The 17,501-nt window shown below is 47.6% G+C and overlaps 1 protein-coding gene across 37 annotated transcripts in view; it reads right to left on the bottom strand.

The window, feature by feature from the left end:
- Positions 1-16,000, bottom strand: part of Atxn2 (ataxin 2) — a 103,342-nt gene extending 87,342 nt beyond the window's left edge. For 27 of the 37 annotated variants that reach the window (XR_003955602.1, XM_030254251.1, XM_030254258.1 and 24 more), the window contains exon 1: positions 15,333-15,840. Coding sequence is in view for 31 of the 37 variants with exons in the window: in XM_030254251.1 (XP_030110111.1) it covers positions 15,333-15,523 (191 nt within the window). In the remaining 6 variants the exon portion in view is untranslated. Of the gene's footprint in view, positions 1-14,584; positions 15,264-15,332 lie in introns of those variants that run through there. The other 10 variants (XM_030254265.1, XM_030254262.1, XM_030254244.1 and 7 more) reach the window with 8 other exon arrangements.
- Between the last annotated feature and the right edge of the window lie 1,501 nt (positions 16,001-17,501).

The following is a 17,501-nucleotide window of genomic DNA, read 5'->3' as shown; positions in this document are numbered from 1 at the left end:
AATCCCAGCAGAAGACGGAAGACCTCAGTTTGAGGCCTGTCTAGACTGCAGAGTCTCAGGACAGCTAGAGCTACACAAAGAAAACCTGTCTTGTGAAGAGAGGTGTGGAGGAAGCTGACTTACTCAGCTGGGTATGGTGGTACACGCTTTTAATCCCAGCACTTGTGAGTTCCAGGACAGCCCGAGCTACAAAGTAAGACCCTGTCTGAAAAGGAAGTCATTCCAGTCCACAGCAGGGCTAACAGTTCACAGTATTTGTGTGCCCACCCTCCTTTTCTGCTGCACTGGACAACCTGGAAAGAGAAGCAAACCTCCATTCATCTTTTTAAAGAATCCTGGTCTAACTGATACAAAGGTACAAAATGAATCCATGCTTGGTGGGGACATATAACTGTACTCTAAGAGATAGTGAAACAGCCGGGCGTGGTGGTGCACGCCTTTAATCCCAGCACTTGGAAGGCAGAGGCAGGCGAATTTCTGAGTTTGAGGCCAGCCTGGTCTACAGAGTGAGTGTCAGGACAGCCAGGGCTACACAGAGAAACCCTGTCTCGAAAAACCAAAAAACAACAATAACAACAAAACACAAAAAAAAAAAAAGATCTGAACATCTGATACGTGCTAGACATCAACGTGAGCACTTTAGAACATGATTTACAGAGAAAAGAAAACAGGCACTAAGTATCAACAGTGAGGTCTGGACAGATCCGACCTTGTTTTTGAAGGTGAATGGAAGTTTCCCTGACTTCTTCATGAGAAGAAGTTTGTCACTAGTATACAGGAGGGAAGGCTACAGATCTTTATGTTAATTTTACATCCTGTCACTCTGCTGAGAATATTCTTTAGTGCCAAAGGATTCTGGGGTGGAATCCTTAGGATCTTTTACACATGAAACCGTATCTGGGGCTGGAGAGATGGCTCAGCGGGTAAGAGCATTGACTGTTCTTCTGTAGGTCCTGAGTTCAAATCCTGGCTACCACATAGTGGCTCACAACAATCTGTAATGAGGTCTTGCACCCTGCTACAGTATACATATTTATAATAATAAATAAATCTTTGGGCCTGAGCAAGTGAGTGGGGCCAACCAAGCAAGCAGAGATCCTAAATTCAATTCCCAACAACCACACAAAGGCTCACAACCATCTATATAGCTACAGTGTACTCATATATACATAAAATAAATAAATCTTTTTTAAAAAGTATCTGTAGGGGCTGGTGAGATGGCTCAGTGGGTAAGAGCACCTGACTGCTCTTCCGAAGGTCCGGAGTTCAAATCCCAGCAACCACATGGTGGCTCACAACCACCCGTAATGAGATCTGGCTCCCTCTTCTGGAGTGTCTGAAGACAGCTACAGTGTACTTACATATAATAAATAAATAAATCTTTAAAAAAAAAAAAAGCGGGCTGGTGAGATGGCTCAGTGGGTAAGAGCACCCAACTGCTCTTCCGAAGGTCCTAAGTTCAAATCCCAGCAACCACATGGTGGCTCACAACCACCCATAATGAGATCTGATGCCCCTGAAGACAGCTAGAGTGTACTTACATATAAAAAATAAATAAATAAATAAATCTTTAAAAAAAAAAAAAAGCATCTGTAAATGAAGAATTTATTCTGTCTTCCATTCCTATTTTTCAACATTTTAAGGAACTTTTTCAAAAAATTTTTCTCAATTACATTTATGTGAATGGGTGTTTTGTCTGTGCACCATGTATGTGGATTGCCCAGAAGATATGAGATCCCCTGGAACTGGAGTCACAGGTAGTTGTGAACCACTGTGGGGCTGCTGGGAACCAAACCTGTGTCTTCTGGAAGGGCAGCCAGTGCTCTTAACTGCTGGTCCATCTCTCCAGCCCACCCCCACCCCCAAAAAAATAGATTTATTACATATATTTATTGAGGGGAAGTATACTTGTCACAGTATGTGTACAGAGGCCAGAAAGCAACCTGCAGGAATGGGTTTACAGATTTAAGTCAGATCGCCAAACTTTGAGGTTAAGTGCCTTTACCAGAGCCATATGCTAGACCCTTCTTAGGGGTTTAAAGTGAGACCCCCACTATGTAGCCTAAGCTGTCTAAGAGTTCAATAAGACAACACACTAGCTCAAGTGCCTGAATACCATAGACAGGTAGGCATCTGAACTACTTCTGCTGTCTGCACCAATGTGGGAGCTCAAAGGAGAGACCTGGGTCTCACCTGTCCACTACTGTCCTCAAGCCTGGCACAAGTAATTTCTGGGAAACACAAACTACGCAGAGAGGACTTTAACACATGATTTCCACAGTGAAACCACGACCAGTCAATAACTAACCAGTTACAAACCACATAAGTTTTATAGGGCTGTGTCCCCGCTCTAATGCAAGCTGGTCTCAATCAGAGATGATACAAAAAAAGGCTTATAAATAAGCACAAAGATGCACACTATTACTGGGCATTAGGGAAGTACATTTTTTTTAAGTTTTATTTTCATGTGTATGGGTGTTTTTACCATCATATACATATGTGCACAACATGCATGCAGTGTAGGCCAGAAGAGGGTATTGGATCCTCTGGAACTGGAATTACAGACAGTTGTCAGCCACCATGTAGGTGCTAGGCGTTAAGCCCAGGTCCTCTAGAAGACTCTTAAGCACAGCCATCTCTCCAGAGAAATGCACTGGAAGGCCACTGCACAGCAGCCCTTACTAAATAAGGGCAGGGCTAGCACACAAGGTGCTGGCAGGGCAATCACAACTAGAAAGCTCACACACTAGGCTGGGGGTAACAAAGGTCAGCAGTCACAGGTTAGCTACAAAAGTCTTCACTTTAAATTACTCTGCTAGGTGGAGGCTAGTGCAGCTCCATGGTGGAGCACACTCTCTGGTCCCTATCCCCATTACTGGAGGCAAGGGGAGTAGTATTTAAAAGCTAAATCTGCATGGTGGCTCACATATGTAATTGGGAGGGCGAGACGGGAAAATTACTGGGAGAACCACAGTTAGAGACCCTGCCTCAAAAACTAAGACTCTAACTAACTTCCCCAAGGTCCTGCCTTGCACCATCAATCACTTCATTGTTCACTATCTAAATATTACTCTTGGGATGAGAAAGATGACCCCGGAGTTTAAGAGCAATAGCTGCTCTTGCAAAAGACCTGGGTTCAATTCCCAGGACTCACAACTGCCAGGTGATGCAACATCCTCTTCTGGGCTCTAATGGTACCCCCAAACAGACACACAAATTTAAAAAAAAAAATTAATCTTTTTACACTGAGGGAGAAAGTAGAAGGATCTCTGTAAATTTGAGGCCAGCCTGGTCTACACAACAGGTTCCAAGACAGCCAGGACTTCATAGGCCCATCTCAAAAAATAAAAATAAGATTTTAAAAAATCTTTAAAAAAAAAAAAAAAAACCTGCATTTGCAGCAGTAACTGCTCCCTTCTGTAACACCGTCAGTGTGTGCTGTGGCTGCACCTGAGTATGACAACACTGACAATAAGCTGAGTTCAAGCACATACACATTTTTAAAACAACAGTGGTGGGTGGGTATGATTAAATTTGCTCATTAGCGGCACAGCCACCTATCTGTTTTGGTTAGTGGCATTAACCCTCTTCTACTGCAGGTGTGACTTTGCTCTTATCTCAGCACTCACTGTTAAGTTGAAGCCCCCAGATGGAGAGGCTGTTAATGCAAGGCACTGGGCACTGACGCCACCTGAACTAAACCTCCCAGAGAAGCACGGACACAGGAACTGGCCCTTTCTCCTTCAATGAGACTGTGTAACTGAACTGGGGGAAAGCCTACGAAGACTACATTTAAGAAGACAAACTCAGCTGGGCGTGGTGGCGCACACCTTTAATCCCAGCACTTGGGAGGCAGAGGCAAGTGGATTTCTGAGTTCGAGGCCAGCCTGGTCTACAAAGTGAGTTCCAGGACAGCCAGGGCTACACAGAGAAACCCTATCTTGAAAAACAAAACAAACAAAAAAAAGAAGACAAACTCAAGAGCAACAGACTTTAGCTCATGCTGAATGAATACTGTGTGTTCCACCTATGGAGGAACTCACTACCAAAGAGAATGGTCTGGATTTGACTCAGGCAAGAATGAAAACCACTTAAGTCTCTCCAAAGAATGTGGCTGTAATGATTCCTAAGGCTCTGGAGTAAGCTGGAATACTTAGAACAAGAAAAGCAGGAAACATGCTAAGAAACATGTATGGGAGGAGGGATGGAACACGGGTTTAGCATGTGAGGTCCTGGAGTAGCCTAATTAATTAATTAGGTTTGGGGGATCAGGGGGTGGACCTCATTCTAACATCAGTTATGCAGCCCAACATGAGACTTAGCAAATATCATTGCCCTTAGTTTCTTCACCTGTAAATAGAACTGAGTACTAAAAACCACCAGAACCTTCCAGCTTCAAATCTGTGTGACTTTTGGAGGGCCAGGTAAGGAATTGACAAGACAGAAGGTAAACAGAATTCAGTGCCTCACTTTTTGTGTGGGGTGCCAGGGATGAAGGCAGCACATGCACTCCACCACAGGCCTACACCCCCACCCTACTTGTGCTCCTTATGAAAACCCTAAGAAACACTTCTTACTAGACACAGAAACTGAGCCTTCACACAAACAGACAATCACCTTCTCTGTGCCAAGAGATACAATCAAACAACAAAGCTGCAGCCCTCACAGCTTAACTGAGTTAAGAGGAGGTGAATCGGTCTCTAGCCTCAACTACTGCACCAGAAAACTACTCACACTGTGATGATGTAAACCTGATCAAAGCCAATGGCTAAGGAGGGCATAGCCATACAGAAGAATGTAACTGTTGTTCTGCCAAGTGACTTGTAGTCCAACTGCCTTCTAAATACTGCAGCTTATACCCAAAAGTCAGAGCTACTTTCAACTTTGACAGGCAAATATTCATTCTGCAGTGGCCAGTAGTTACTGCAGAGACTCACACCTGGTCAGAAGCTGAAAATAAGTGAGTGCAGAGTGCTTGGCCTAAGTAGGACACCTAGAGCCTGGTCTCAGGCTTCAAGCAACACCATGAAATAGGGGCAGAAAGAAGATAAGAAGCAGGGGATGGGGAGAAGTGTTTTAAATGCTGTCTTCTGAATACAACATGGTCCTTGCACTCGAGAGATCACTGCAGCTACAATCACTTGCACAAGACCTTTACAAGAGCAAGCCAGTATCCACCTACATCTCAACAGACAACACCAACTGGACTCAGTGGGTTACAAAAACAGAAAAATGTAGGGCCAGACATTCTGGCTCGTACCTTTAATTCCAGCACTCGGGAGGCAAAGGCAGGCACATCTGTCAGAGGCCAGCCTAGTCAACATAGCAAACTGCAACCTAACCAGAGCTGCACAGTGAGGAATACCCTCCACCTCAACCAAGACCACTTTAACTAAAAAGATTTCATAATCTAATCAATTATGACCTGCAGTTTGAAAAATACTTCTTTGAAAGCTATTAAAAATAATTTAAACTATGAGTCACCACTGTGAGCATGTTAACTACACTGTGCTGTAAGGCAGTAACGCCCTAGGGCCTAAGGCCCAGGGTCATCAACTCAGTCAAACACCCGCAGGGTGTGCTTTCTAAGGTCTCCTGACTGACTACAAGCCTGCAGTTTCTCAACCTCCTCTCACACTGTTTGTCATTGCTCTCAATGACATTTGCTCCTGAAAGTTCTGCTTTTTGATTCACTGGCAACCTAGAAGCACTGAATAAAAAAAAAACGTTTCCCTTAGGATAGGTCATACCAAGTGTCAGGCCAGCCTAGGATGTGAGACCCTGCCCTTTAAAAGACAAACATTTAAGTAGACGTCACATTACATTTATGCAGAATTATACAAACTAAAAACAAGCAAGGAAAGCCGGGCGTGGTGGCACACGCCTTTAATCCCAGCACTTGGGAGGCAGAGGCAGGTGGATTTCTGAGTTCGAGGCCAGCCTGGTCTACAGAGTGAGTTCCAGGACAGCCAAGGCTACACAGAGAAACCCTGTCTCGAAAAAACAAAACAAAACAAAAAACAAGTGAGGAACTTATTTAAGTGAGCCAAACTCCAATCTGTGTTTTCCCTTTCGTTTTCTTTTCTGTGGTGCTGGGCAGAAATCTAACCCAGAGTCTAACACGAGCTGGGCGAGCACTGCTCTAGTGGGTTGCCCGCACAGCCCCCCCACCATCTTGTTTATCTGTCTGCATTTATGGAAGGGAGGGGCAGAATTAAAAACAATCAACAACAGTTGCTTTTGGCAAGCCGCCCAATCTCCCAAAGCTGAAAGGTTTAGCTCTTTCTATTTTGAAAGATTTTTTTTTCCTCTTCTTTTTCCATACTCTAAATTCTATCATCTCAAGAAAAAAAAAATCTTTAAGATACAAACTACTGAACTCAAAATCTAATCTATGAGGCTAGAGTGATGGCTCAGCAGTTAGGAGCACCCAGTGAGTGCTCTTGCAGAGGACCTAAATTTAATTCCCAGCACCCAAGGTGATCAGCTCACACACAGCCTTTAACTTCAGCTCCAGGGGGCCTGACACCACCTTCTGGCCTCCAGGAAAACTGCATTCATATACATTACTCCCAGAAACACAAAGGTTCCACTAAAAAAATTAAAGCAAGAGGCTGAAGAAATGTGCACCAATAAAAAATTAAAACAAGAGGCTGGAGAGATGACTCAGTGGTAAAAAGCACTAGCTGGTCTTCCCAGCACCCATATGGTGGCTATGTAACTCCATTCTCAGAGTACTTAATGCCTTCTTCTGACCTCCAAAGGCAACAAGCATGCACCCGGTGCACATATATACATGTAGGTAAAAACACTTGTAAATACATAAAATAACCTAAAAGTATTTTTAGGTCCAGTACAGCCAAGGCTAAACCTTACCTTGAGGGAAGAAAAAAAACCTATGTGCCATATCTCTGTTTGTATCCTATATGAACCTGTAATGTTGGTTATCTTAATAAAGGAAAAGAAAAACTCTCAGTATTTGACTTTGCTTCCCAGTGAGATTTTATTATTTGAGATTCTCATTTTGTAGCTTTGCCTGGCCTAGAACTTAGCCTCAAAATAAAGAGACTACTTGCCTGTCTCTCGAATCCAAGAATTAAAAGCTTGCACCAACATGCCTGTCAATATTTTGCTTTTCTGGAAGTAACCTAAAAGTTCCAATTATAAGGCAAAAAAACAACCCCATCTATAAATAAGTGAATACTCAGCTTACTTATCTCATAAATAAATTTGTTCTGCCTCCAGGACAGTGTTCATCTCTATCACAGACTGTGTCATATATATATATATATATATATATATATATATTATATACCATATTTCACATGTCTATTTTTCCAAACATTTCTCAGACATAGCATATATACAACTACAGGATCTCAATTGTTTTAAACAGGAAGGCAGCTTTTGGCACAAGCACCTATAGAACTAAATGTGTGCTTCAAGAAACACATACACACACACCCCTCATGAAGAAGTGCAGCACACTATTCAAAAGTATGAGGCTCTCTTCCCACTTAAGAGCATTTAGGTATGATGGCTCCTGCTATATCCCAATAGTCAGGAAACTAAAGTAGGAGAACCACAGATTCTAGACAAGCCTTGGCAAAGGCCTTGTCCCTAAATAAATAATCACATTTTCCATCATGTGGCACTAGTTTTAAGGTATGGATTCAAAAGTGTCCTTATTGTTCTAGGCTTCACCAACAACTCCAAGCTTCCTACCCATCGATGGGCAGTTTCCTGAAAGCACACTCTGTGTCTGACAACTAAGAAAGCAGAGGCAAGCGAGTAGCACGGGGCTTGTCACTCAGGGTCACAATCCAAAACAGGCAACTGCACCCCTTACAGTGATGGCCCCCCAACACCCATTCCAAACACACAAGCACTCTTATCACTGCTCATTCCCTCACCCCACCCCACCTTTCCAAGACAGGGTCTAGCTATGCAGCCCTAGCTGGCTGGGAATTCACTATGTACACCAGGCTGTCCTCAAACTCACTCACCCATGTATTTTTAATTTTTTTTCAAGGCAACTTCAAATCAATGTTGCTGTTTGTTTTTCTTTCTTGACAGAAGGTAGTATTCAATCTAGGGCCTCTTGAATACTAGGCAAACCCTCTACCACTGAGCTACATCCCTCCCCCATGCATTTCCAATTCAAAAACTCCAGCAGCAGGTTAGCCTAATAAATTCCATTTACATCTCCACTGAAGCTGTCACCATCACTTCAAATAACTATAAAAATAGACTTTTGTACCCGCTCAACACTATATAATACTAAAAGCAATTTCGACCTAGCCAAAATAGAACATTACAATTCAAGGGAAAAGTCTCTAAAGACAGTGCGTGTGCATGCACCCAGCGCTATACTAGAATGAAGTTCCAATACAGATGAAGCTGGTTAGAACAAAAAGAATGAGATGTTCTTTAATCTGCATCATGTGGCTCTTAATCAGGATGGTAAGTTCCCAAACCCTGTGTAAAACTGCAACTGTTTAATTAGAGAAACAAAAACCCCAAGTTCACATTTAGACAAAGCAAGACCACCATGCCTGATCCCATAACTGTCTCTATTGCTAGACTTTAGCATGCAGAACTCAAAGCAGCCCCAACATTGTTTCTTTCAAACACAGGTAACTAATTTCCACATATTTGGATAAACCCAGTAAAATATATACATCCAAAAGAACAGCAAAAACATGTCTCTTTACTTTAGTAGTTTATCTGTAATGATCTAAGTATTAATTTCTGCTAACTTCAGATTGGCATAATCAAACAACTATTAATATCACTTCAAAAGATGACAAAATGAGCCAGTTTTAACTTTATGAACTGCAACCAAGATTTAAGGCTGGAGGACCTGACCCTCCACTGTTACCTCTTCAAGGAGGCTCCGCTAATCCACTTAAATTTGCATCCATCACTTCCTCAAACTCTCCAGCCCTTAATCTGCTTCCTCTAATCCCAGGCCACTGGTGCACTGTCTAAGGCTGCCTGCCTCTCGGTCAAGGCAAAATAGGTGTGGTGTCCACACCCGAAATCCCCAGAAGACAGGGATGACACAGGACAGTCGGGGCCACACATGGCGCTAACTTCAAGGCTCAAAAGAGGAATGTAAACTCCAGGAGAGGAAATATTTTTGGTTTAGTCATTAGTACATGGAAAGAACTCAACACTGCCTTACAGACAGATACTCAACAATGTATGCTGTGTGGTGCTGTAAGCACTTGAGGGATATGAACTTATGGAGATATCTCTGACATTTAATGGAAGTGAGATGAACAATTTCTAAGATGCAATGACTTTAGAGATTAAAGCCATAAAAAAACTGAAAAAACAAAACTGAGAAATCAGAGAACATTCTTTGTGTTTTGGTGGGGGGTTTTTTGTTTTGTTTTTCCAAGATGAGGTTTCTCTGTGTAGCCCTGGCTGTCCTGGAACTCTGTAGACCAGGCTGGCCGTGAACTCAGAGATCCACCTGCCTCTGCCTCCTAAATGCTGGGATTAAAGCAGAGAAAGTTCTTAAAAAGTGAGAGGGTTGGTAAGAAGGCTTAAAGAGAAAGGCATTTGCCCCCGGTCTGGCATCTGGCAGGTAACCTGGATTCCATCTCGCTGGCCCACAACCAGCTCCTCCAAGTTGTCCTGGGATCTTCAATCACACAACTGTGAAATTTACCAACACACACACACACATTCATGTATTCTCTCTCTCTCTCTCAAAATGTAATTTATTTTGTATTTTATGTATGCTGGTGTCTTGCCTGCATGTGTAAGGGAGTCAGATCCCTGGAACAGGAGTTACAGACAGTTGCGAGCTGTCTTGTAGGTGCTTGGAGCTTAACCCCAGTCCACTGGAAGAGTGGCCAGTGCTCTTAACCACTAAACCATTTCTCCAGGCCCTGCAAATGTAATTTTAAAGAAAAAAAAAAGGTGTTTAAAGTGTGAAGTGTAGAGGATGGTGGTACACACCTGAAATCCCAAATGTGCTTGTGAGCCAGCCTAGGCTACATTTTTTTTTTTTAAAGTAAGTGTGGGAGCCTGCCATGGTGCCTGAGGCAGGGGCAAGAAGATGCATGCTTCAAGGAGTTCCAGGCAAGCCAGGCAATGGTGGCCCATGCCTCTAATCCCAGCACTCAGGTCTATCTCTTAGAGATCAGCCTAGACTGCAAAGCAAGTTCCAGGACAGCAGGGCTATTACACAAAGAAACCCTGTCAAAAACAACAACAACAACTAAAAATCCAAAACTAACCCAGGCTTGAGAGTGCACCTGAGAAGGCAGAGACAGGTAGATCTCTCTGAATTAGGAGACCAGCCGGGACTACACAGTGACTTTCAGGATTGTCACAATTGTGTAAGAGACCCTGTCTGAAAAAGAATACAAAAACAAAAACAAAAGCTACAAGTCACACTTGAGAGCTGACTCCTTCCTTACAAATGCTTACCTATCCCAGAAGACGACACAGGTTCAGTCCACAGTACCCACATGGCAGCTCACAACTGCCTCCATCTCCAACTCAGTGCCCTGGTCTGGTTTTCCTCAGGGCTCCTGCACACATGTGGTACACAACCACACAAGCTCACATATACACACATAAATTTTAAAAAGTAAATTTAAAAAAATGTCTAAGCCTATAAGCCAGGAGTGACAGATACAAGCCTTTAAGCCCAAGGCTACAAATTTGTCTCAAAACAAAGAAAGCAAACAAAATTTTGAGCAGCCTGGTCTACAAAGTAGATGCTGCCCCTCGAACCACTAAACCCAATAAAGAGGAAAGGAAGGCAGGGATATGAATTAACCCATGATGACTCCCAGTGCAGTCACTAACTAGGAGCTGAGGATGTAGCTACAACGTGTGCCTAGCATGCAGACAAGCTCTGAATGACCACCCCAACACTGCATAAAGTAGGCAGGTGCACACTTACAATCCCAACAGTTGGGAGGGGGTTGGGCAGGCACACCAAAGTTTCAAGGACAAGAACAATCGGATACAAAAGATCTGAACTCAAAAAATAAAGGCATGGTTGTGGACAGGTAGCTCAGCAGTTAAGAGCACTGGCCGCTCTTGCAGAGGACCTGGGCTCAGTTCCCAGCATCCACACAGTGGCCCAATGACCGTCCATAACTACAGCTCTAGGGCATCTGGCCTCCTCTTCTGACCTCCACAGGCACCAGACAGACAAGAGGTATGCATAAACAAATTAAACTTGTTTTTCCAAGACAGGGTTTCTCTGCGTAGCCCTGGCTGCTCGGTACAGCAGCAGACTGCCTGTCTGCCTCCCCGGTGTTAGGATCAAAGGTGTACACCACCTCTGAACAGTACATGTGTAGCCCAGGCTGGCCTGTAACTCATGATCCTCCTGCCTCAACCTCCTTCAGTTAATCCTACCACCATGCTTCACCACAAGCTAACTTTTTTTTTCAAAAGTGATCATAAACTAACAGCTAATAACACAAATAAAAAAGGATTAACAATTTTTTAACAGCCAGAAAGTTTTAGAACAGTTCCTTCAGAAACCATGGATCTGCACTGGCATTATACACTACAGACCCCCAAACATCTTCATACACAGTCTCAGTGCAAGCTCATGTAAAATTCAAATACAAGGGCTGAAGAGGTTAAGAGCACTTGTTGTAAGTCTACTCCCTATATAGACCAGGCTGGCCTCAAGTTCCAAAGATTCACTTGCCCCATCTCTTGGGCTGGGATGAAAGGCATGTGGCACCAAGCCCGGCATGGCTGCTCTTGCAGAGGAACCTAGCACCTACATGGTGGCCTCACAACTATCCCTAACTCCATCCCAGGGGATCCAGAGCCCACTCCTGGTCTCTGTGGGCATCAGTAAAGTATGAAGACACTTACAAACATGCACACAAAACATCCATACACATAAAAAACAATCCTGGAAAACTTCAAAGAGACATAATCAAGAGGGACAGGATGAATGGCTCAGGGTTAGAAAGGCTGGCTGCTCTTGCAGAGGACCACATGGTGTTCACTGCAGTCTGTCACTGCAGTTCTAGGGAATAAAGGGCCCTCTTCTTCTGGTCTCTGTGGACCCTGGGCACACATACCATACAAACGGGCAAAGCACTTATACATACAAAAATAAATCTTTAAAAGTAGAAACGACCAGGAAACGTATCCATGAAAGCACATGCCTTGTTGAATGCAACATCCCCAAGAGCATCCAACAAGTCCACAGAGCCCATCCCCCAAAGAGCTGCCTTCTTGGCTCCAGAACCCACTGAGTCTTCTGAGAAATAGCATGGCACAGCTTGTGAGAGCCATAAAACCTTAAGAGTCCTTGACCTAGTGAAACCACTCCTGGGCACTTTCTCTAGGGAAAAATTAAGATGAAACAAAAAGCTCCGAGTATGAAAAAGTTCACCATACCACCTCCACAAAACCAGGAACGTCAAGACCAAAGTCCGAGCCGGCAGGGAGAAACTTAGTTTAGCAGGTACACTACTGTTTAAAAAAAAAAAAAAAAAAAAAAACCCTCCCGATTAAAGGGGAAGCCTCGATCCCACAAGAGCACAGCCTCACAAAAGGTCAAAGTTAAGAGTAAGAAGTAGAATCTCCAGTGCAACTGTGTAACATTCTTTTTTTTTTTTTTAAGATTTATTTATTACATGTAAGTACACTGTAGCTGTCCTCAGATACTCCAGAAGAGGGCATCAGATTTCGTTACAGATGGTTGTGAACCACCATGTGGTTGCTGGGATTTGAACTCAGGACTGTCGAAAGAGCAGTCGGCGCTCTTAACCACTGAGCCATCTCGCCAGCCCGTAAGATTCTTAAAAAGTGATCACACACAGTTCTTTTCTAAGAAAGTGGCCTCTTGAGTGTTGACAAGAAAAAACTCTTCTCAAAAATCACAAAATTCCATTCACACAAAAATCAAGTCAGACCCAGGCTGCCTGAGTAGCAAAAGCAAGGCCCTGGGTTAGGCTCCAGGCTCTGGGCAGGCCCAGAAGTGAAAGACTGCTTTAGTGAGCTTCTAGGCTGGGAAGAACATTTTGCTATCTCAAACATGACGCCTTTTCTTTTTTAAGTTTATTTACTGTGGAGGAGGGGAACATGCCCTGGCAGGTGTGTAGAGGTCAGAGGACAGCTTGCAGCAGGAGTCAGTTGCTTCCTGCTGAGGTGGTGGTGGTGGTGGTGGTGGTGGTGGTGGTTGGTGGTATGGGAATCCCAGTTGATTGCCCTTACCCCCTGAAGCACCTCACCAACCCCAATGCTACACCTCCTTTCCTCAGTGCAGCCAGTCCTATTTTAAATCACACACACACAAAAGCAAAACTCTACAAGTTATAATGGATTTACAAGGAACCCACAGAGACAGTAATGAGAGAATGACATTAACCAAGGCTCTGTACAGAACAAACTCACACATTCTGAGTACCAGTATTGGACGAAAACTCTTAAAAAAAAAAAAACCTAGGCTTCAAGTGAAAGAACTTGAAGCAAGGAAGACTCGAAATGCCTTTCACTTTTGCAGCACCTCAACTGCAGAAAAAGATTGCTGGCACTCACACCCTGCTCACCTCCCTGTGGAGTCAACTCAGCTACCATCTAATGTTTAAGCCTAAAGAGAGCTGGTGAAGCCTAGGAACTTTAGCTTTAATTTGTATTTGAGTGAAAGTGACATACACGTCACTTTCTGATAACTAAAGAGAAAACATGAAAAAGCAAAGAAAAACAGGATGCATCCTTAAAGTTACATTTAAGTATCTTTTCGTTTTTCACTAAAAGTCAAGGACAGAAAAGAAACAACTTACAAAACCCTAACTTCACAGAGATGGGGAAATAAAATGATGGTTTAACTTGAACGAGGCAAGCTAAGCAGGGTTTGAAATGCCTCATGTTAGGGAAAATTGGGAGTGTGGAGGAATAAAGTAAAAAACATACTGTTCCCAGAAGAATTCCCTAAAACCTCGGCTCTGATTCACCCTAGGGGTTAACTTCTGCTGTAGAGGAACACTCTCTGGAAACGGACAGCAGGACAATGCGGCTAAGAAGAAAACTCCGTACAAGAAAAATCCCCTTGCCCACCTCCTAAGTCCTGGATGTCTATTTAAGGAGGAGGCTGCTCCAGGCCCTGCCAGCCAGGCCTAGGCCAGAGGGAGGCACAGTAGTGCCTGTAACACAGGGGCACAGGGGAAAAGGACTTGCATGCCCTTGGTAAGCTCTGGCGGCGGCGTTTCCCAAGTTAAGGACACCGGCCACAATGGAATGGAGTCTATTGGCATCTGCCTCTCCGTTTTAACACTAAGCATTTTCTTAGTTCGTGAAATACGAACTGACAAGCACCCCCACCACTCCCCACCCCCGCACGCACACACCCTCCAGAGTCCAGTCACACAGGACAGCACCCCAGCCTACCAACGAGATCGGGCCCAGGGAAGGGGAGAGGGGGACCAGGGCGCAAGCCAACACTCGGGAGTTGTTGCCTTCGGACCCGCACCAACTCCTCTGTTGCGGCGCCTCACCCCTAAAAATTGCAGGAACTGGGCCGGGGGGGGGGGGGGTTGGGAGGGAAAATGCGGTGCGTGTCCAGAGCCCGCGGCCAACCCACCTCAAGAGTCCGGCCCTCGCCCACCTCTATTCAAAGGCGCCTTCTGCTCCGCGGACGAGGAACAGCAATGCGGATCGGCCACCACCCGCGCGCAGGGGACCTTGCGGGGAAGGAGGGAGGCGGGCCTGGAGGGAGCCGGGCACTCCCACCCCTTCCCCAGTTGGGGGGGGGGAGGGGAAGAACGGCCCGCTGCGGGAACCCCGCCGCCCCAGATCTAAAGGGGGATGGGTGCGTTAGGCCGCTGGCACCCACCTCGCCTCCGTCGCCCACCTTCCCAGGGTCTGCGGGGCGGGGGATAGATATGCAGGACACCCGGCTTGACCCTACCTGGGGCGGCTGGGCCTCAATCTCCCCTCCTCCCTCCCGACTCCCCACCCGGCAAAGAGGCTCATTTCAGGAGAGGATCCCCCCACCCCCTGCGACCCGCACCCAGGCTCAGCCGCCCTTCTATCGGGGGGGGGGGCGCAGCAAGGGGGTGGGGCGGGATACCAATCGCCCCTGGCACACCCGGGAGGGGCAGGGGGCCGCCAGGGCCGTCCATCTTGGCCGTCTGGGGGGAGGGGACGCGATGGTGCGGGAGGCTGGACACGGCCCGAGAAGCCCGAAGGAATCTGCCGGCGCCTCCCGCCCCTCCGCGGGCCCCCCGGCACATCGCGAAGCCGGCCGGTCACGGGGCGCGAGGCGGGGGAGGGGACGAGCGGCGCGGGATCGGCCCGGCGCGGAGGGGGCTGGGGGAGCTGACACCCACCTGCCCAGGCCGGGACGCCCGCCGCCCGCGGCCGCCGAGGAAGACGCCACCGGCGCGGCCGGGGCCGGCACCACGGAAGCCGAGGTCACCGCGGCCGAGGCCGGCGCGGCGCCGGGCGACGAGAGCAGGCCGCCGCCGGGCTTGCGGCCAGTGGCGGGCGCGGGCGGCTGCGGCTGCGGCTTCAGCGACATGGTGAGCGGCCCATACACCGGCTCGCACGCCGGGCGGGGACAGCCGGGTGCCGGGCGCGCCGAGGAGGAGACGCCGGAGCGCGGCGGGGACGCGCGGACGCCGGGCGGGCAGGCGCGGGCCGGCGTGGCCGCGGGGGCCAGAGGCAGCAGGACAACGACGAAGGGGCGGGGAGGCCCGCAGACACCGAGCAGCCGCCGGGAGCCGGGCCGGGACGCGCCGTGGCCGTTGCTACCAAAACAGTCTGAGGCGCAGGGTGGCGAGCGCGGCCCGCGGGGAGGGGCGCCGGGGCCGCGCGGGGGAGGGCCGGCGGAGGGATACGCCACCGCGCCGCCCCGCCCGCCGCGCCGCGCCGTCCGCGGGAGCGAGCGCCGCGCGGCCCAGCCCGCCGGGCGGCGCGGCTCGGGGTCCCCCGCCGCGGGCCGCTGAGCGGCGGCGGTGGACGAACGCATGGGACCCGGGCTGGCGGACGCGGACGGGGTTGACGCGGGCCTGGAGGGCGCGGAGATGCGAAACAGACCCGGGGCGGGGGAGGTGTCGGGGGTGGGGGGGGGGACTCTTTACCGGAAGTCGGAAGGGTCAGGCGGAAGTCGAACGTGAGACGGCCCGGGGGGCCGATCAGGGACACGTGAGGAGCGGGGCGCAGCGCTGGGCCGCGTTCGCTCTCCCCGGGGTCGAACTAGGGCCGTGGAGGGGGCCAGGAGGGATCCGCCCTCGCCAAGGCGGGTCTGAACTTCGGGATCTGCTTCGGGGACGGGCGCCGTGAGCTGCTCGGGTGTCCTCGACCCCCTTGGAGGACCTTGATTTCACCCCACCCCCACCCCACCAAATCACAACTTAGAGGATGGCCTGCGGGCACCTTCGGGGCGGGGACCTGCAATCGGGGCCTGGCACACAGTAGGCCCCCAGGTGCCACTGCGTGCCGACTTGCCCTGCCAGCGTGGGGAAGCTTGCCGCCTCAGAAGCCACCGCCAGCTGCTTCACTTTGCCCCACTTTATTCACCCCGGCGAACTGTTGGGTCTCTGACCTTCATTTGAACCCTCTTTTTTTTTTTCCCCCTAGCTCGCTCGGACTTCTTAGTTCCTCCTTCAGGGGACCCGAAGGGAAATGGACCTGATTGGTAGTAGAACTGGGTGATGGGGTCTCCCTCGGTGAAGACTAAACAGACTTTCCCAAGAATGTCAACTTTAGACCTTGACCCCTTTTAAAAACTTTTACTTTAACTCGGGAAGGCCACCAAACACTGGTCCGTTTTTTTTTTTAAGGTGTTGTAATTAAATTGGAAACAAATGGTTAACTTTTTTCAAATGAGTTTAAATTGGTTTTTTTTTTTTTCTTTCTTTTCTAAGTGAAATTGCTTAAGAAGGTGATGGGCCGAGGGAAAAAAAAAAACCCTCAACCTATTAAAGTCATTCCAGTGAATTAAAGGCAGGCATGGTGTTCTTGCCTGTAGTACGAGCACTTGGGAAATGGAAGGAGGATTAGACAGTCAAGGTCATCTTCACCTTCATGAGGGAATTCTAGGCCAGGCTAAGCTACAAGAGACCCAGTCTCAAGAAGGGGCAATTCAATGAAGAGTTACCCCTGGTTATGGCACATGCCTTTAATCCCAGCTCTGGACAGGCAACTGGATCTCTTGAGTTCCAGACTTGTTGGTCTACATGGATTTTTTTTTTTTTAAGTAGCTAGCAGATAGCTCAGAAGGTAAAGGCCCAGGCTGCCTAAGCTCACCACCTAACTCTCAACCCTGGAGCTGGCATGTGGAAGAAGAAAACTTAAATGCTTGGAATTGTCCCCAGCCCTCCACCCTTGGATTGTGCCACACATATATAAGCAATATAAGTATGACCTTGTCGGTGGTGGTTTTTGTTCTTGTTTGGTTTTTTCCGAGACAGGGTTTCTCTGTGTAACAGCCCTGGCTGTTCTGGAACTCACATAGATCCACCTGCCTGCTGAGATCAAAGACCTGCTTCACCATG

The sequence above is a fragment of the Mus musculus genome, chromosome 5, assembly GCF_000001635.26.
Source record: "Mus musculus strain C57BL/6J chromosome 5, GRCm38.p6 C57BL/6J".
In the NCBI taxonomy this organism is placed as follows: domain Eukaryota; kingdom Metazoa; phylum Chordata; class Mammalia; order Rodentia; family Muridae; genus Mus; species Mus musculus.
This window is presented reverse-complemented; position numbering and strand designations above follow the sequence as displayed.